The following is a 20,806-nucleotide window of genomic DNA, read 5'->3' on the forward strand; positions in this document are numbered from 1 at the left end:
TAAAGCGGCGGACCCGGGAAAGAAAGAAAGAAAAGAAAGATTCGTCCTGAGCTCCCAGGACTCACACGGCCCGGGGCGCCGGACGTCGGAGGCCCAGGTCCGCAGCGGCCCTGGGCGAGCGGCCGCCGAGCGACAGCAGGCGCCGGGCGAGGTCCGACCGGGCAGGTCCGGCTCCGCCTCCGGCTCCGTGCTCCTCCCCTCCCCTCTGCCCCTCCTCTCCGCGCGCAGGCTCCCCGCCTGGCCCCCTCCGCCGCCCCTCCTCCTCTCTCCCCTCCCCCTCCGCCCCTCCTCCTTGTCCCGAAGTCCACTCCCTCCTCCCTCCTCCCTCCTCCCCCCCGAAACCCCGGCTCCAGAAGAGCGCGCGACGGAGGGCACCGGCCGGTTACTTCCTCCGGCGGCGGCGCGGAGCGCGGTGCAGCCACAGCCCGGATCGCCCCGATCGTCGCGAGCCGGCCCGCCGTCCCCGGCCCGCCCAGGCCTCCCGGATCTCCCGGAGCCCGCCCGCCGTCCCCGGTCCGCCCCGGCCTCCCCGAGCGCCCCGAGCCCGTCCGCCGCCCCCGGCTTCCCCGAGCGCCCCACTCGCGCGCCCGCGCCCCCGCGCTCGCCGGCGCGCACCGAGGAAGCCCGGGCCCCGAGCCCCGGGCGGCCCTGCCCGAAGCGGCGCGGTAAGAGCGGGGTCGGGCCGGGCGGGGTGGCCGGGGTCCGGCGGGGGTCGGCGGGCGGGGAGCGCTCTGCGGCGCCCGCTTCTCTCCCGGGGAACCCAGGAACTGAGTTGGGACGCAGGTGGCGCCCCAGATCCCCAGGGCGCAGCCGAGGACCAGGCAGGGTGGCGACTATTCGTGGGATTCTGGGGTCGCGCGTCCAGGATCAGTCCGCTTGGGGTTCTTATTCCCCGTGTCGAGTGGCTTTGGGCGTAGGTGGGTGGGCGGCGAGCAGGGTTCGGGGTGGGCCCGGCCGTGACGCGCGGAGCCGGCTCCGAACTTGGGCCGCGGGGCCTGGGGTCGCCGAGGCGGCTGGGGCGCGCAAGGCGCGCCGGCTCGTTTCACTTGCTTTTGTTTTAAAAGGAAACGCAGGCGTGAAGGCGGGGGTGGCTCCTGCCGGTGGGCGCCCGGCGAACCTGATTTCGCCTGGGGGCTTGGGGGACGCGCGAGAAGGTGTCTGAGGGCCCCTGGCGCGCCCTGGTTTGCCGGTGACTTACCGGAGGGCGCCGGGCCCGGCAAGATCCGGGGCGCCTGAAACACCTGGGGAACTGCGGCTCCCACCCCCGCTCCGGGTCACCTGCGCTGTCGCGTCCGGGGCCCGGCCAGGGCGGCAGGCAACGGGGGCGCGGGGAGGATCCGGCGGCTCTACCGAGACCCCCGGGGCTCCCCAGGACCTCTGCATTCGGGCCCCTTGATGCTGGGAGGTGAATGTGGGGACAATGTCGGAAATGGGGTTATGGGTGCGCAAGGCTGCCTCTAATTTCGGGATCTTACAGCATTTTGGACGAAGGGGTAACAGCGTTTGTGCGTATATGGCTTTTTTTTTTTTTTCCAAGCACTCGAGACTTTTTTATTGGCCTGTATTCACTTGTACGGTATCCTAAAATAGTATTTGACCTGCAGTTTATTTAGGGAATAAAGAAATGAGCAGCCCCCTTTGGAGATAGGGGTAGTTAATGTTAATTTACCGGTAACAGATTCATCTTGTTCCGTGCAGTGGAAGCGCCTGCGCGCTGTCTGCCATCCCACACCGCCACCAATCAGGGAGATAAATCTCTAAGTTAAGGTTTATTAAAATTCTGAATAATATCACAGTACAGTAAACTAGCGTGCTGTGTGTCCTGCAGGGAAATAGTCTAACACTCATTTCTGGGATTAGTCATTCCTCTCCCTAAATTGATAGCTTTCAAAGGAAAAAGAAAATCAATCTTCAAAAGTGCGCTTAGGGGTTGATTTTTTTTTTTTTCTTTTCCAATTTGCCTAAATGCAAACCTGTGCTCTAATCTCCTAGAAGCAATCACTTGTTCCCATAAGGGTACTGTTGTTGGGCAAGTTCTACTTGTTTTAAAATTGAACATGTCTGCCATTTACCCGTTTTTTTCTGTTGTTGCTCAAGAGCAGCGATCAATAGGGCAATGGCAAAAAGACCTGAATGTGAAATTGATTTATGTGGACTGATTTGGCCTGTCTGCTGTCTTCACAAGCCCTGTTGAGTAGAACTGTTGTTTAAACGCTAAGTCACGTCTCACTCTCTGCAACCCCATGAACCCCACCAGGCTCCTCTGTCCATGGGATTCTCCAGGCAAGAATACTGGAGTAGGTTGCCATTTGCTTTTTCAGGGGATCTTCCCAACCCAGGGATTGAATCTGTGTCTCCTGCGTTGGCAAACAGATTTTTTACCACTGAGCCACCTGTGAACCTGTTGAGTAAAACAGGGGAACTTAAATTTGATTAGCTATGCGTTTGCCAGAAACGATTGGTAGAGCACTTTGATTCTACATGGTTTTTACAAAACAAATTAAAAGCCGAACAACAAAAGAATTCTATTCCGCAGCTGGTAATTAGAGCTCTTTATATGGGAGTGGTAGACTGCCTTTCCTCTCAGAATTTGTACACAAAAACCAGGCGAGGTTGCTCCATGGCCTTCCACATCTATTCTCGGTCCATCTCCGTGGAGCTCAAGAATGTGGAGTAAAGTCTGCAAGTCAGGAGAAGGAGATGGGTAATTGACACCCAAGATATCCTTTCATTTTGGTCTCCTGTTTTGAGGCTTGCTGATGTCATCAACAGGTGACAGGGCTTCATTCATGCAGATCAGTGGCATAAAGCTCTCCATTAAGGAGCATTTTGCATCTGTGCAAAGTCGGCCAGCAGGAGCCTAGGCTTGTGGTATCTGTGTGTGATCTCTGCTCTCCACTGCTGGGAGGAGGGTCGAGGCCTCACCATTCAGGGGATCCTGGCTCAAGGCGGAGCTCAGGTCAGGCCATATCCCCAAGGGGTTTTGGTCTGCTCTGTGCCCCTGAGGGCTCCCCCCATCCCGCAGTAGCCCTGTGATCCTGGGCAAAGTCCTGGGACGGGGGTGTCTCTGTAGCCTCTCTGTCAGATGGCATAACATCTACCTCTCTGGGATATCAGACTGTTGAGTAAGGTGACAAGGCGTGGTCCCCCAGCTCAGGCTTAGCCCTTTGAAAGTAGGAACCTACCATGGCAGTGATCATCCATAGTGTATATTGATTTTTGATTGATTGTGGATGACAGGATTCACCAAGTGGGGGTTCTGAGCAGACGCAGTCCTTTTTGATCCAGAACAACACCCCCTCCCCACCCCCCATTATTTACTGTCAAACCTTTCCAGCCTGCACCGGCCCCCCTGATGATGACCTGCCCTCAGAGGTTTTTAACAACTGCCCCCACCCCCCAGGTGGCTCGGTGGTAAAGCATCTGCCTGCCAGTGCAGGAGACACGGGTTCCATCCCTGGGTCAGGAAGATCCCCTGGAGTAGGAAATGGCAACCCACTCCAGGATTCTTGCCTGGAAAATTCCATGGACAGAGGAGCCGGGCAGGCTCCAGTGCATGGGGTCGTGGATTCTGACACTACGGAGCATGCACACCCTCCGCCCCCACAAACACACCATTGCCTCTGGCCTCCCCTGTGGCAGGGACTCTCCTCCCACACTGCCTTTCTAGCCAAGGGGGGTGTGTGTGTGTCTGTATGCTGAGTCCTTAGGAGGTCTGGTTTAGCCATAGTGTTGACCATAAAGAGAAAACAAGAAAGGACAAACTCGAATTAAGTAGTTACAGGAAAATATGCTGTTTGCCTCTGCTAGTCAGCCTTATCCATTGCACAATATTTTAATTACTCAAAGTTTTGGTTGAAACAGGTAGCAGCACCCAGTGGAGACCTCAGAATGGGCAGTGAGAGGTACCCATGAAGTTTCCTATTCTAGACCTCCTGTTCCTGGTTCTGAAGCCAGGAGGGTGGGTTACTGTCATGGGGGCTTTCCCAGGGTACTTGAAAATCAGGTTCAGTTGCTTTTTTTTTTTTTTTTTCATCTAATGCTCTGGCAGGATTATCTAAGTACTTTTCTCACGAACTAATATTTAACTTACCCTGGCAAACAGTAACGTTTTAGGGCCCCAGTTAAGTTTTCAGTTGATTACAGCAAATCACAGGTCACTTAGGGAACTGTCCAGTTGCAGGTCATACATGTAGCTCTTAAGCTTTCCAAGGGCCGCAGTTAAATACAGTGAAATAGATGAAATTAATTTCAGTTAACCTAACACATTCAGAATATTACATAAACACGCAGTAAACAAAGAGTCAATACTGAGATAGTTGACTTTTTGCTGCGAAATCTTTGAAATCGAGGGCAAGCACATCTGAGTCCGCCCTAGTCCAGGGCCAAGTGCTCAGGAGTCACACGTGGTTACCACACGGGTCAGCGCGGGTCAAAGGCAAAAGCCCAGGCCATCCAAGTAAGGCAGGCCCGCAGTCGGAGTTACTTCCTCTTAAAGAAACGCGCAGCTGAGCAGCCTGCAAATGCAGGATTTTGAGCTTGTGTGCTCAACGCTGGAGAATCTGAGATAATGCAGGAGAGTTTCATCTCAAGCTGCCCTTCTTCCTTTCTCTGTGCTTCCTGAGCTTGGAGAGGGGGGGAGGGCGCCTCCGAGGCGGGTCTTCCAGTGGGCTTTCCAGGATTTGGATCTGCCCAGGAGCAGAGGTGGCGGCTGGCCCTGGAGCTCCCAGGTTGAGCTGGCTGCCCCTTGCATGCAGGAGGTGGTCCACGGCCAGGCAGCCGACCCACCCACAGCCCCCAACAGCTCCTACACCCCGACCTGACCTTGAAATTGGCGATGAAAAACAGGTCTTCTGCACTCCTGTCCTGGAAGGACCCAGGCCCCCAGCTTTGCTATCCCAGCCAGCCGGAAGGCAGCTTTATCTGAGCCCCTCAGATCCTAAGGGAATTCTGCAGGCGGCATTATTATTTAATTCCTTGAGTAGCATCACCTTTGTGAGAAGAATTCCTGGCATTCGGTTCTGAATGACCTGTTAGGGCTGGAGCACTGGAACTGAGGTGTGGATGCGGGTTTAACCATCGCCTTGGTTTGTTGCCTCTTTCAGCTCTTAATTTTTCTTTCGTCTTGTTAAAGATGAATGATTTTGGAATCAAGAACATGGACCAGGTGGCTCCTGTGGCCAGCAGTTACAGAGGGACACTCAAGGTGAGTGAACGAGTCTTAATAAAAACTTAGAAAATTGGAAAGCTCAGTTTCTTGGAGTGAAAAAACAATTGGGTCCCAGGAGACCGGTTCTAGCTGTGAGACTGGTTGTGTGACTCTGGACTGTTTGCTTAATCTCTGGGTCTCAGTGTTTTCCTCTGTTAAATGGGTTTCCTGGTGTTTGTTTGATTTATCCTCCAAGATATGAAGGAAACCATTCAATTTGTAGATGGTGAGACCTTGGTAGTTGATTTCTGAGGCTCCTACCTCAGAATGGAATGTGGAATGTTCCATAAATTCTCAAGAGAATAGAACTGGAGGAGGTATCTGTTCTATCCACCCAGGAAGTTTCCTCAAGTGATGGCAAAGAGCTGAAAGAGCTTAGAGGAGGCAGGCAGGCCCAGTTATTGGCTGCTGCTCCTGCTCTCATCTGAAGGGTCAGTGCCTGTGGGGTTCAGGCAGTCTGTCCTTCCTGGGACAACTGCGGCTGTTTAAAAACAAAGAGAAAAACAGATTAAACAGCCTCCTCCCTTGTAATAAACATTTCATGTAGCTTCTATCTCACTCCCTTTTGGGAACATTCTTTAGCAACACAAATTGATAATTTCCCATTTGCCTTCTCCAAATATGACAGCGAGATTTGATTTTTTTTTTTTTTTTTTTAGTGTTCTGTGGTAAAGATGTCTCACAAGCAGTGGTTTTAGATTGGTAGTGTTTTGTATAATATTGTGTCTCTGGCACGTTCCGCTTTTTACTATCGTTTATGAGGTTGTTTGTCTGATCAAACCCCAGGAGGCAAAAACCGACACAGGTCTCTCCAGAGTATCATGAAACTGATCAGATTTCAAGCCAGTGAGGTTTTTGTTGTTGTTCAGTCTGGTCAGACGTTTTCACTGTGGCCTGGCAGAAACCATACAAGAAATTACAGTAATATTAAGTTTGAAATGACACCTCTAGAGAGAAAATTTCTCCTATAAACTCGAAGAGCTTAGGCCTGTGTGATTTCTGGGCTTGGAGAAGAAATCGTTCTTGCTGAAACTGATGTCTTGAAATACGCCGTGGGAATTTATCTTGTCTTTTGGCTTCTTGGTTTTAAAAACAGAACAGAAGTGCAGTCAGGAAAGGAAAGGCATTTCTTAGTCACCTGGGCCACGCTTTGTTGTTCAGCTGCTTAGTCCTGTACGACTGTTTGCAACCCCTTGGACTGCAGCACGCCCAGCTTCCACGCCAGGAATTTAAAAAATCTATCCGGTATGTCACCAAAATTAGCATTGCTATAAGGTATTTTATAAGCTATTTAATAAGCTGTTTTATAACTCGAGATGAGTATTTCACACGTGCATGATTGGCCTCTCCCCGCCCCCCACCCCCCTGCCCCCGTGCGTCTTGGGCAGTTGGGTTTTTTGGGGGGCTGGGTGCCAACATCATTGGGCCAAGCTCCAACTTCTGCCTACCCTCTTATGTCATTCACTGTTCTGCATTTCTAAACAGAAAGCACACCAACCATTGGATCTGTAAATGTGTTACACGCTTTCTGATTGATGACTCAACAAATGGGTCACTGCATTGCACATGACATGGGATTTCCAGCTTATGTTGGGAAAATATAGCCGTTCTTCACGTTTTTCTTCCACAAGTTAGGCAATGATGAATCAGGCCTTTGTCTGTTACTTACAAATGACTCTTACAGTACAGGCTCTTCCATTTGTATTTGAAATTCTCAGAGCTCCAGGCTTATCTTTCTGTGTGTGTCTCTTCCCCTGAATTGTAGGTAGTTTAAATCTGTTTGCTTTGGAAATCTTTCCCCTTCATAGATGATGGGAGGCAGTAACGGAGTGACCTTTTCAATACACTATATTTTTACAAAATTAAATCTTAAAGAATGTTCTTATATGTATTTTGTTTGATTTTTGTCATTTGATATTTTTCTTTCCCTGCCTTTCATCTTAACTGCAGTGAGCTGAAGCTGTTTTGCCAAGGATCGTTTTTTTTTCCCCTCCTTATTTATTTTCTTATATATTGAAGTATAAATATAGTAGGGCTTCCTAGGCGGTGTGGTGGTAAACAATTTGCCTGCCAAGGCATGAGAGGCAGGAGACACAGGTTTGATCCCTGGGTCTGGAAGATCCTTTGGAGGGGGAAATGGCAACCCACTCCAGTATTCTTGCTTGGAAAATTCCATGGACAGAGGTGCCTGGAGGGCTACAGTCCATAGGGTTGCAAAAAGTCAGATACTATTACCTGTATACACACGTAGTTACTTTACATTGTTGTTAATTCCTGTTATACAGCAAAGTGGTTTGGTTTTTATATATATATATATATTTACACATATATACATAGATATACATGTACATTTTAAACATATTATTTTCCATTATGATTTCTCATAGGATTTTTTCTTTTTAATTAGGGGATAATGTTACATTGTTGTGTTAGTTTCTGCTGTACAACATCGTAAGAGGCATTTTCCTTATGCACATGGCCTGCGTGTCTCACCCATTTAGCTGAGAAGGGCCAGGTGTTTGGATTGAGGTGGTCTCCGAGTCCCTCCAGGCACTGTTCTAAGACTCTCTGGGTTTTAGGTTTGTTTGCTTAACTTATACATTTAACTTGATTAGGCCATTAAAAGTAAATTCCCAGTCATTCTGATTCTGTGGTTGATGACAGGCAGACCTTGATAGACTGCACTTTGCTATACTGAGTTGTTTTTTTTTTACAGATTGAAGGCTTGTGCTAACCCTGCAGTCTAGCATTGATTGGCACCATTTTTCCAACAGCATTTGATCACTTCGTGTCTCTGTGTCACATATTGGTAATCCTCGACATGTTTTAAACCCTCTGCTAGCAAAAGGATTACCAAGGCTCAGATGATGGTTAGCATTTTTTAGCAATAAAGTATTTTTTAATTAAAGTATGTGCACAGTTTTTAGACACCATGCTATTGTACACTTAATACTGTAAGAGTAACTTGTATATGTATTGGGAAGCCAAGAAATTTCTGTGACTCACGTTACTGTGATGGTTACTTTATTTCGGTGGTCTGGAACCAAGCCTGCAGCATCTCCAAGGTGTGCCTGTAAGTGATCCAGAGTAAAGAGATCCTTTGGGTCACTTGCATCCTCTCAGAAGTCTGCTCGGAGTGCCAACTGGTCAATGCCACGCGTGGCTTTATACCTGGCAAATTGAATCGGGTGTTTTGGTGAGGCTGCCCATGGACCACTTTTAAAACAGGTCATTAACTAAGTGTAAATGCCAACGTTTCCGTTTTCTTTCCCTCTTGCCTTTGCAGCGCCAGGCCGCCTTTGACACCTTTGATGGGTCCCTGCTTGCGGTTTTCCCTTCCCTAAATGAAGAGCAAACACTCCAGGAAGTGCCAACCGGCTTGGATTCGATTTCTCATGGTAATTGGTTACTCAGACTTGATGAATTGAGCGTGATGTCGCTAAGGATCTCAGTTCATAGATTACCGTTCGTAAGGGATGCACGTTGATGTCTTGAATCTTTGTATGAAAAGTCAGACAGAGGCTGGGATCTGGGAGAAAACATTTCTTTTTTATGCAGCTGGTGACTCGGAAGTTCTTACCTGCCAGACACACCCCAGGGAGAGGAGGTGCCCTGCTGGGGGCAAACCGCAGGGGGCCCTGAGCGGCTCCTTAGGCTGCTCCAACTCTGCAGCCAGCCCAGGCCCCATCTCCCAGTCCCCTCTGTGATGCAGACCAGTGGACCTCACAGTGCACCCCATCTTTTCATCCTAGGTTCACGTCCTTAGCTTAGATTTTTCCCCCGCTACCGCCAGTTTTGGGGCAGCAAAGTATTCCTGCTCATCTTTAACCATCTGCCTTTGTGCCTGTAGTTCTTCCTATCAGTGTTCTTTCTTTTGAAAGGAATAGCACGTCAGGTGATGCCTCTGTGATTACTACGATAGAGTTATTAGTGGGAGACATTCCAGAGATGACTTTGTCACATGAAGTCAGTGCTAAAAAATACAGCCCAGAAAATTAATTAAAACGTATATGCTTGCGTAAGTGTGCTGTCACGTGACAGCCATTCATCATTCTTGAAATTGCTGAGGGAATGCAGAGAAGGTTGTTTTTCAAAAAAACTGACGTCACAGGTGCTAAGTACTATGTGTTCCTGCGACATCTGCTGTCCCTTTGCCTGCAGCTTAGTTTAATGGATGGAAGTCGCTTCCAGATTAGCCATTTACAACCCCTTAAGGCTTTTGGTGAGAAACCACACAACTTCGTCTGTTGTCAAAAATGTAAGACTGGCTGGCCTGCAAAAGAAACCTTACCTAGGTGTTGATCACTGCTTTCTGAAGTTTGGCAAAAATTTGACTTGAGTGTTGCTTTACATTTTTTTTTTCAAATAAGGGTAGTTATTAAATTGTAAGAAGTATAGTTACATAATGATTAAAATAATACGTGTTTTATTAAATTATAATATATTTTCTCAGTTTCATTCAGAAACCATTTTGGTTATATTAATATTTACGCTCCTCTGGGGAATGATGCTGAAGACTGAGGATCCTCATTGTTCTTCCATAGGAGCTAAGACTCCTTCCCTCCTCCCCTATCCGTTCTCCCTGTGCTGTGGCCAGCTGAAACTCTTAACGTCCCCATGGGGTTTGTTTTCCAGACTCAGCCAACTGCGAGTTGCCTCTGCTGACCCCATGCAGCAAAGCTGTGATGAGTCAAGCCTTAAAAGCCACCTTCAGTGGCTTCAAAAAGGAGCAACGCCGGCTGGGGATCCCAAAGAGTAAGTGCTGCTTCTTGGAGCTGTGTTCTGCCCTGCGCTGTGCTAGACCGGGAAGTCGGGCCGCCATAGCTTGAGATGGCGTCATTTCAAGCATGTGCCTAGGGTGTCTTGCAAAGAGGGGCAGAGATCTCATGAAGCTGAGCTGAGCCACCCCTCTGAACACTTCTTCCAGCACTGCTGTTAGCACCTCAGCATCTGCTGGCTCGTCACCTTGAGCCCTGGTGCCCATCGGGGCTCTGCAGGTAAATCAGGAGTGTGTCTGTCCTCACCGCCTTGCTTTTCTTCCCCTCCCTGCTAGATCCATGGCTGTGGACTGAGCAGCAGGTGTGCCAGTGGCTTCTCTGGGCCACCAACGAGTTCAGTCTGGTGGATGTGAACCTGCAGAGGTTTGGCATGACAGGGCAGGTGTTGTGTAACCTTGGCAAGGAGCGCTTTCTGGAGCTGGCGCCCGACTTTGTGGGTGATATTCTCTGGGAGCATCTGGAGCAGATGATCAAAGGTACCTGTGAGCAACGGGGTGATTGTGGTGGGAAAGAGTGACGGGGGAGCTGTGCATGCTAACTGTAGGGTCAGCAATTCAGTGATGGAAGGCAGATAGACTGAAAATGGCATTGCACAAGTCAGCTCCATGGTGACTTCAATGATTTCAATTCCACTTAAGTACGTGTGTGGGGAGCATTAGCCACAAGGTGGGAGCCTTAGTCACTAAGGTGTTCAGTGTCGCCAGACCTTATGAGTCGGAGGCATACATGTGGCTCTGACGTCAAGGCAACTGGGATGCCCGTGTTTGGGGGCTCACTTTACAGAGCCTTGAGAAATCAGTTGGTCCCAACCAAAGCATGCCTTTGATAAACTGGGAATTTTATAGTTATTTTCCCTAAGACCAGATGGGATCCCACAAAGACTTTTTGTTTTATGTTTGTAAACAAATGTAGAAGTGATTGATGTATATTTTACACACTGAAATATTGTACAGAAACTAGCCTTCAAGCAAAAGAACTCTCATGTAGAAAATGTTGATTTAGACCTAAACAGAGCATTGAGACTAGTGTTAAAAATACATTGAGCCTTACGGGCGGTGACGCCCTCCCCATGAGCTCATGCCTCTCGCAAAGTATCTCCTTCATCCCTCTCCAGAAGAGACGAGGAAGCAGGAGCAAGTGCCTCGTGCAGAGCCCCAGTTCCTGTTTCATGGGTGTGAAATGCCCAGGATGCTACAGAATCACCCTGTCTTTAGCCGTGCACAGGCAGTAGTTATGTGTGTTCACTGCTGTGCTGTTCTTGGCCAGCCTTCAGGAGGAAGAGCAACCTTACAGGAGGACCAGCCTTACAGAAGGCTGCTCCTTCGATTCAGACCGAAGCAGTGCTCAACGTACCCTGTATCAAGATGAGTGGGAAACCTTCCCAATACACATTTTGGATAAAAGAAAAAAAAAAAACCACATTGAGTTAAAAAGCAAGATATAGGAATCTTCAAGTTAAAAATATAAGAAAATAAGCCTGTTGGTGGAGTTCAGAGAAATATTTCTCATTCAATTGATTTTAAACTCTGAGTTTCAACACCTATTACAGACTCAGCATCTTAAAAAGATCTCAGGGCCCCCCACCAGCTCTTTGTAGTTATGACTTCTGAGGGCCAGGGAAACCTAAAGACCCTTAAATTTTCCCTGAACCTGGACAAGTCTGCTCTGACAAGTTTCTGTTTGAATCTGTTTGTTGGCATGTTGGACCCATTTTGCGATTTCTCAGTGTGTGTGTGTGGTTGTGTGTTTGTAGAAGTAAGTTCACACAGAGAATGCCAACCTTTTCCTTTTTAAAGTTCCTGGACACATGGGTCCCACTTGGAAGCCCATGGCACTGTTTTGACCTCTCTGTAGCTCTTCCCATGCGTGGACACACCTTAGGGTTTGAGGTGATGGATCTGAAGCATCACCAGGGCAGAGAACCTGTCCAGGTCCCTAATTTGCTGTGTTCCCAGCCCCTGGTGAAGAGGGTACTTCATAAGCATTTAACCCTTTGTGGACTACATGGATGAATTCAATACATCATCTAGTTCGCTCAAATTATACAATAGAAAATTTAACTTTGCCAATGGCAGCACTAATTTTAGAAGTCTTTTTCAAGTTATTAGGAAAATACGTTGCTGTCTCTAGTACTTTTAAAAAACATAATGACACGGAACACCATCGGATTAAGTATGCAACTAAAATGCATTTCTTTATGCTGGAATAACCGTAGAACAGTAATTCAGAAAGGAACTTTTTTTCCTTGCGTCATTTAAAACCTCTCAATTTGTAATTTTCTGTCTCCTCTGTCAATTTTTCAGAAAACCAAGAAAAGAACGAAGATCAGTATGAAGAAAATTCGCATCTCAACTCAGTTCCTCATTGGATTAATAGCAATTCGTTAGGTCAGTGTAATGAATTCTGCCCTTGAGAGCTTGGTTCTAAGACTTCCTGTTAGATTCACAAAGGGTGCGAAGCCAGGGTCTAGACCTGCACTGTCCCACACAACGGTCACAACTCACAAATCCAGGCCACTGGTCACTTGAAGTGTTGCTGGTCCACACTGAGATGTGCAGTGAGGTAAAACTCATGCCCACCAATCTGAAAGTCTTAATATAAATGTCTCCTTAATAATTTTTAACATTATGATTACATGTTGAAATGATAATGGATTTCTTGCATACATTCTGATCAGTTGTATCTGACTCTCTGTGACCCTATAGACTGTAGCTCACCAAACTCCTCTGTCAGTGGGATTCTCCAGGCAAGAATACTGGAGTGGGTTGCCATTTCCTCCTCCAGGGGATCTTTCCAACCCAGGGATTGAACCCACGTCTCTTGTATCTCCTGCATTGGCAGGCGGGTTCTTTACCATCTCTTGGGTCAAGTAAAATGTTCAAACTTGTTTTGCCAGTGTCTTTTTAGTTTTCCAGTGGAGCTGTTAGAAAATCTAACATTGCATTATGGTGGCTTGTGTTAACCTTTGCATTGGCCAGCGCTGGTTGAGGCAATTTATGACGCAAGGGGGCAGAATGGAGTGAGCTGATCACCAGGGTCAGATCAGTATAATAGATAAAGGTGGCAGGCACAGGAGGTATGTGAACAGCAGTACCCCATTTGCTCTGGGATGTTACAGAATTTGGGTCGGTGTTTCTGGTGGTTGACGCTGGTGAGCGCAGCTTACGGTGGTCCCCTCGGGCATGGGCAGGGTGACTGGACAGGCTCACTTATGGGTCACAGGCTGGACGGCAGATCGCTTAGTTGGTCTGGACCTGTTTGCTCGGAAGGCGAAAGAGCCAGTGACCCTGTCGTCCTGAGGCTCCCGCGGAAGCATTAGGAATATCCACCTGCAGCATTGCCCCAAGGGTCCAGAGGCTGCAAGCCTTTCGGGAAAGGGCCCTGGACTAAGAAGATGGACAGTTAGAACAGACGAGGACTCGGTGGAAAAGCTGCCTGTCAAAGCCTCAGAGTGTCCACTGAGATCTTGCAGAGGGAGGGCTGGAGCGGGAGGGTCTGCTCGCGTTCCCTCTGGTTGGAGGCGTGTAGGGTCTCTGGTCATCACGCTGATGTCGCCTGACAGCCCGCGGTCCCGTGTTACAGGTTTTGGCGTGGAGCAGGCGCCGTACGGCATGCAGACGCAGAGTTACCCTAAAGGTGGCCTCCTGGATGGCTTGTGTCCAGCGTCCTCAGCGCCCAGCACGCTCGGGCCAGAGCAGGACTTCCAGATGTTCCCCAAGGCCCGACTCAGCACCGTCAGCGTCAACTACTGCTCCGTGGGGCAGGACTTCCCGGCCGGCAGCCTGAACCTGCTCTCCAGCGCCTCTGGTGAGACCCAGGCTCCTGAGCGCCACTCTCGGTGGGGCTGGGGGTGTGATTTCCCGGGGCCATGGTCAGACCATGACTGAGTTTCTTAATCAGTCGGCCCGTGCTCTGCCCCTGGAGGAGGTCAAGGGCTGGACTGCCGGGACCCGGCCGCAGCAGCGATGCTCAGCGAGCGTGCGTGCTCCTCACGTGCCTCCGGCTCTGGTCCGGCCGGGAGGGTGTTGGGGAACCAGCAGAGTTCCTGCTCCCGTAGCAGGAGTCCTCCACCCAACCAGTGCGCTGTTGGAGGAGGCGGTGTAGGCAGGTGATGGGATGTCTTTGTGGAGACGAAAATGCATATTCCCAGGTGTCACAGTGATAAAGAACCCGCCTGCAGTGCAGGAGACATGAGACATATGTTTGATCCCTGGGGCGGGAAGATCCCCTGGAGGAGGGCATGGCAACCCACTCCAGTATTCCTGCCTGGAGAATCCCACGGACAGAGGAGCCTGGAGGGCTACGGTCCATGGGGTTGCAAAGAGTCGGATATAACTGAGCGACTGAACACACTCGCAAGTATGCAGTGTACAAAACTCAGATTGGATTTTATATATATATATATATATATATATATATATATACCCCTGGGGACCACCACCCAGATTGAGATGGAGAGGGTGCCAGCATCCCACAAGGCTCTCTCATACTCCCACCCACTCAGTAGCACTCTCCCTACCCCCAGAAGATGCTACTGTCCTGACTTTTCTCATCACCGTCTTTCCGGTTCTTGAACTGGATGCAAAGTGTTCTCCTGTTGGGCTTTTGCTCACATTGTGTCTGAGATCCATGCGCATGGCTCCCCTTTCCCGTGCGGTGTAGCCCTCCGCTCGGAGCTACACAATGTCTCTGTCCTCTTGCCTTTTATGGAAGAGGCGCTTGAGTGGCATGTTTATTCATAAGAAACAGGCGCCTCAATGAGAAACCTGAGTTGCTGTGCACCGGCGGGGCGAACGCCTGGAGGGGCCAGTGGTCGTGCCTGACCTTGCGTTGTCCTAGAGGGGTCAGAGCCCGTGCTTGTCTCTGCCAGGGAAACCCAGGGACCACGACTCGGCGGAGACGGGCGGCGACAGCTTCGAGAGCTCGGAGTCGCTGCTGCAGTCCTGGAACAGCCAGTCGTCTCTGCTGGACGTGCAGCGGGTGCCCTCCTTCGAGAGCTTCGAGGACGACTGCAGCCAGTCCCTGGGCCTCAGCAAGCCGACCATGTCCTTCAAGGACTACATCCAGGACCGGAGTGACCCAGTGGAGCAGGGCAAACCAGTTATACCCGCGGCCGTGCTGGCCGGCTTCACAGGTGCGTGCGCCCGCCTTGTTTATCAAGGGCGTTTCTCGCTGGACGACCTCGCGTTGGTGCTCCCGGTTTTACGCGTGCGGTGTCATCCTTAAGCCGAGCGAGCTGTCTCCCTGCACCCGAAAGAGGCCACATGGACAGGGATGTTCGTGGTCGCTGAGCTCAGCATAGTGGGTGGGAATCCCCAGGCTGTTCCCTCACCTGGTCAGTCCTGGCCGGTCCCCAAAAGGAGAGGGGAACAATGGGGGACACGGGCCCTGGAGGCTGAAACTCTGACTCAGCCACGCCTGGAATTTCAGAGACTGTAGCCTGGTGGGGGAAGGGGCACAGAGCTGGCCTCCAATAACCCAGGGACTGTTTACCTTCTGCTTCTCAGATCCATCTTATTTTGAAGGTTTGAGTAACAGCTATTCTAGGCGGGGACAAATATTAAAGCTGTTTTTAGAACCAGATATTTCCAGGTTTTTTTCTTTTTAATTGCTTTCTGTGTCCTTAAATGTGCTTTTTTTTTTTTCCTTTTTTTATGCACCCCCCGCCCCCAATCCCATAGTTTGACCATATGGAGCCACTGGGGATTTAAAAAATACCTGCTTTTAAAAATCCAATAGGTTAAAATAAGAATACGCAGGCATCCCATTTCTTTTCTGTCCTGTAAAACAAACAGCCATGAAAATTACTTGGAGAGTGAAAATAGCTGTCATTTTCACACATGGGCGTCAGGGCCTAATCAGAAGGGAAACAGCCACGGTGTGGGTGGGTTTTCATTTTAACGTTAGTGATCACCGGTTGCCTTGCCAGCTCTGTGGTTGACTAGGACAGTACTGGGACCCTAGGGCAGCCTAGCATGGCTGGTAGTAGCCCATTTCACAGACAGGGAAGTAGGCTTGGAGGACGCTAGCTGTGGTCACTCAGGTCACAGCTGTATCCATGATGCGGTCACTGTGCCTTGGGGAATATACGGAGAGCACTTTGCAAAGCTTATACCTCACCCAACACATGCTAAGGCCCTGGCTACTCCCCTAGGTGCCCCAGTGACCACTCAGTCAACCAAGTCTTGGATCAAGCGATTTAGCCACTGTCATCTGGTCGGAAAGCCACGCGTGGGGTTCCAAGAATGACATGCCTCGCTCTGTGCTGAAAGGCCCCTTCTAACGCCCCCACCCCTGTCCTACGAGGTGTCTCTAGAAATAAACCTTGAAAGTTATGACATAAGGAACAATTAAATGGAGGGAAGGATTTTGATGCCAAGGAGATGGTGGCCCAGAATTTGTTTTTTTTTGTTTCTTTTCTCCAAAAGACCAAGCCCAGCGATCAAGGACCCGGTGATCTCTTTCCCAAGAGCAGGAGGCATGGGGGAAGAAGCCCTCACCTTGGGGTCTGGCCTCCTGCCATTAAAGCATCCAAGACTGTCACCAGCACCCAGCGCCACACCTTCACCTTGATACCCACTTGATACCACTTGATCTCACAGTTCTTGTTTCAGGAGGGTGACTCTAAAAGCCTTGCTGTGTTTAAAAACGTCTAACCCACCCCCTTCTCCCCTGCAGGAAGCGGGCCTATCCAGCTGTGGCAGTTTCTTCTAGAATTGCTCTCCGACAAGTCCTGCCAGTCATTCATCAGCTGGACGGGGGACGGGTGGGAGTTTAAGCTCGCTGACCCCGACGAGGTATGTCCAGACCCGGGGACTCAAGTCTCCAGGTTCTCAAACCTAATTCCATCACATGGGCTTTGCATGCAAGAAACGGGTCCCAAGTATATACAAATGAGAGCACTTCTGCAGGAGACAATTTCTGGCCCTTTAAGAGTCTTACTGCGATGATAAGCAGTTTAATATGCTGTACTCAGCGGCCCAGTCGTGTCTGACTCTCTGCAACCCCGTGCACTGTAGCCCACCAGGCTCCTCTGTCCGTGGGGTTCTTGAGGCAAGAACGCTGGTGTGGATTGTGTGCGTGGCACTGTTGGGCTTCCCCATCTTGCTCTGTCATTGAGCCGAAAGGCGCAGGCTATAAACTGAGGCTCTTGCCTGACTGTCGGAACACGTCGTAGGAAATTTGCCTCTTTCCCTTGCTGGGGGTGGGGGGCAGATACTGAGCCCCACTCCTCAGCTGAGCCAGCCCATCTGGATGAGAAAGCTGAGCGCGGGTCCCATAGCAGCCCGTCAAGGATAGCACAAGGGGCGCCCTTGGTCTCTGGCACCTGTGGGGTGTGGTGCGTCACCTCCCCAGTAACCCAGGGCGGCAGAGGCACTGAGGAATGCAGACGTCCACGGGACCTCGGTCCCACTGCGGCAGCTGTGGGCGCGGTGGTCTTGGAGTGCGAGCCCAGGAGGTGGGGGCACATAGCATTTCCTTTGTCTCAGGACCAGCCCCTTGATTCTGAACCCTTGGCTCCCGAACGCTTTACTGAGGGAGAAGCCTCAGCAGACGAAGCTGTGGGTCGGGGGACCCGTCTCCCTCATCTGCCTGTCCCTCCATCCCCAGACAAATACCCAGGGATGCAGAGCAGGAAAGCAGACGGCATCTCTTCGGTCCCTTTGTGGTGGTCCAATAATCATGCATCCAAATTGTCATCAGGGCAAAAGGGGTGCTTTTTCTTTCTTTCTTTTTTTAAAAATTAACTAATTTTGATGGGAGGATAGTTTTCTTTACAGTATTGTGATGGAGAAGGCGTGCTTTTTCTTTCTTTTTTTTAATTTATTTTGATGGGAGGATAGTTTCCTTTACAGTATTGCGATAGTTTTTGCCAGGACGAGGGAGGCACGTGTGCTTTTTTTCAATTAAGGAGTTTTAAATGGCACTCTTTCCCATCCCCGCCACAGGTGGCCCGCCGGTGGGGAAAGAGGAAAAACAAGCCCAAGATGAACTATGAGAAGCTCAGCCGGGGTCTGCGCTATTACTACGACAAGAATATCATCCACAAGACGTCAGGGAAGCGCTACGTGTACCGCTTCGTGTGCGACCTGCAGAACTTGCTGGGCTTCACGCCCGAGGAACTGCACGCCATCCTGGGCGTCCAGCCGGACACGGAGGACTGAGCCCGCCCGGGCTGGGGGCGGGGCTGTCAAAGCGCCCCGTCCCAGGACCCTGAAAGGCCGGACCGGCTCATCCGGCACGCCTATTGGAAGCAGTGGCCTTATTCCATCGGACACCGCAGTTCTTCGCCGAAAGCAGCACGGTTTCTCGCTTCTGAAAGCCTGCTGCCGGGAACCCGCCACTTAACGATGCTATTCCATTCTGTCGGCCCAGGAAGAAGCTTGGGGCCCCCGGCCTAGCCCTGGGCAGGCTGTACGGTGACAGGATCGGTCAGGCTGTTGGGTCTTCTCAAAGGAGCGAGCGTGTCACAGACGCACACTTCTTGGATTTTTCTTTTGCCTTTTTGCAGCCAGGAATCGCACAAGAGCTCTCTTTGGTTCTGAGGGGGAGGAGGGGGCAAAGACACATTCTGTTTCTGAAGTTAGTTTGTATATATGACTGTAACCTTGTAATTGTTATCAGAGTCCCCTAACAGACCTATTTAACAGAAACTGTATATTGTAATTTAAAATAATTATATAACTGTATGTGAAAATAGGAATGCAGATGGCATTTTGCCGTGTTCGCTGGTTTTCAAGAGCACTGGCGTCCTTTTGCAAACATTTAATCTGCTGGTGCAGATTAAGAGAAGTTGTAAAGTGTGTATTATTTACATTTAATATGCCTACAGGAATAAGGTCTAAGAAGGTTCATTCCTGTTTTGTTTTGTTTTGCCTAGGTTGTTATCTATGGCAAGGACTTTGTACATTTGGGAATTTTTATAAGAAACTTAATGTTATTATCTGGGGGCCTCTCCTGGCCTCTCTGCTTCTCCTTTAATTGTAATGTAAAAGCTATAAAGCAGTATTTTTCTTGACAGATGGCATATGTTTTCCATTTCTATGCATGCCTTGAAATAAGTTTATATACAAAACTTACTTTATTTTTTAGTTCAACTATGTTTTCCCCAGCGACTCACCTCCCCTGACCAGGCATTTCCTTCCCCAGCCCCACCCCCACACCCCAAATTAAGCTGTATGATTAAAATAGGAATACTATTTTTGGAAATATGCGACTCCTTTTCAGAGATCAGGAGGGATTTATGTAGCAGCTATTTTTACTGCAAAAGTAACTCACTGGAAAAAAATGTAATTTGTTAGAAAGTTTTATTTTTACTGCAGCACCATGAGCCATACAGAGCTGAAGATGCAGGGGGAGGGGAGGCTTAATTAATAAACCTCTTGGGCATGAGTGGAGCCTGATTTTGTCCCATCTTGTTTACCTGTGGAGTCTCAGGATTTCCCAACACCAAGCTGCTCCTTTCTGTTGAGTGTCCACCGTTTTTATTTTCTTGCACACAGAATGCCCAGAGGCAGAAAGAGGGTCAGCAAGATGGGAAAGAGAAGGCATTGGGGCCATTCATGTGAAGAAGGCGTCTTCATCGTGATGGAGACTTCCATAGTCCTTTCGAAGGAAGCCCTGGTTCAGCCTGTGTTCCTGGCTTTTGTAAACAAGCGAGTTGGTTTCCAAGTCAGACAGTCTTCACTAGCGTCTGAGGGGGATGAGTGGTGATGTCTCTGAAGACGAGTCCTCCGTGTGATGAGACAGGGGAATTGGGTGGTAGGGTGAGCAGGGGAGAGCCGGAAGGGGGACCACGGAGTCTCATACCCACACAAGACCGTTTGCAGTACCGCTAAGCACAGGATGTTTTTCTCAAGCAAGACCTGTTTATCTGCCGGACAGCTGTTTATAACATCAACAGACATGCGGCTGGGAACATCTTGCTGCTGACAGAAATCGGCCATCCGCTCGCTCGTTTTATTTGGGCTTTGACCGCATGAATTTGCCAGTATTTGTTTTTATCTACAGAATTGGCAATTTTACATGGCTCGAGCCAAGAGTCATGGAAAATCAAATCCATGGTAAACCTTTGGCATGATAATAAACAGGACTTATATATCAAAGTTTTGTAATCTGGCCTTTTCTTTCTCAAATAATAAAGTATTCTGTTTACATCAATTCCTCCGTGTAAGAGTCTTCATGCTTCACCCCTCTGCCTCCCTCCCCCAGCATGGAGGCGGGAGATCCAGAGTGCTGGGCCTGCCCCTCGGTGGCTGTCACTCCAGGTCACAGCCCCTTTGAACTGACTTTACACACCTCTGCTGCTGCTGCTAAGTCGCTTCAGTCGTGTCCGACTCTGCGACCCCATAGACGGCAGCCCACCAGGCGCCCCCATCCCTGGGATTCTCCAGGCAAGAACACTGGAGTGGGTTGCCATTTCCTTCTCCAATGCATGAAAGGGAAAAAATAAAGTGAAATCGCTCAGGCGTGTCCGACTCCTAGTGACCCCATGGACTGCAGCCCACCAGGCCCCTCCATCCATGGGATTTTCCAGGCAAGAGCACTGGAGTGGGGTGCCATTGCCTTCTCCGTTACACACCTCTTCCCCAGCAAATCAGGACCAAGCTGGAACCAACTGTGAACCTTCCTGAAGCAATTCCCAAAAAGTGTTCCTTAAAGAGAAGGTTTTTCAAGGAGAGATTAGAAAGATTTGGGTATCTTGTCTTCACCTGGGCTTTGGCAGAGATCACAGAAGAGACTTCAGGATATTTCTGTTAAGAACACGAGGGTGGCGACATCCCTTCTGGTCCAGTGATTAAGTCTCTGCTTGCAGTGC

At 49.8% G+C, this 20,806-nt stretch overlaps 1 protein-coding gene across 1 annotated transcript; it reads left to right on the plus strand.

Moving 5' to 3' along the window:
- The first annotated feature begins 582 nt into the window (after positions 1-582).
- Positions 583-20,148, plus strand: ETS2 (ETS proto-oncogene 2, transcription factor). The gene is made up of 10 exons (XM_061424873.1): positions 583-665; positions 5,135-5,206; positions 8,496-8,607; positions 9,845-9,964; positions 10,263-10,463; positions 12,291-12,374; positions 13,570-13,794; positions 14,858-15,121; positions 16,666-16,784; positions 17,937-20,148. The coding sequence occupies exons 2-10, from the start codon at positions 5,135-5,137 to the stop codon at positions 18,150-18,152; spliced, it is 1,413 nt and encodes a 470-aa protein (XP_061280857.1). The 5' UTR covers positions 583-665; the 3' UTR covers positions 18,153-20,148.
- Positions 20,149-20,806: the final 658 nt, after the last annotated feature.

Source organism: Bos javanicus, chromosome 1, assembly GCF_032452875.1.
Source record: "Bos javanicus breed banteng chromosome 1, ARS-OSU_banteng_1.0, whole genome shotgun sequence".
Taxonomy (NCBI): domain Eukaryota; kingdom Metazoa; phylum Chordata; class Mammalia; order Artiodactyla; family Bovidae; genus Bos; species Bos javanicus.

What these genes read in the sequence shown, in the direction of transcription:
- ETS2 (XM_061424873.1), top strand. Translation starts at nt 5,135, where the DNA reads ATGAATGATTTTGGAATCAAGAACATGGACCAGGTGGCTCCTGTGGCC. An exon ending in CCGGCTGGGGATCCCAAAGA is followed by an intron (nt 9,965 to 10,262) that starts GTAAGTGCTGCT and finishes CCTCCCTGCTAG; the next exon opens with ATCCATGGCTGTGGACTGAG. An exon ending in GATTAATAGCAATTCGTTAG is followed by an intron (nt 12,375 to 13,569) that starts GTCAGTGTAATG and finishes CCCGTGTTACAG; the next exon opens with GTTTTGGCGTGGAGCAGGCG.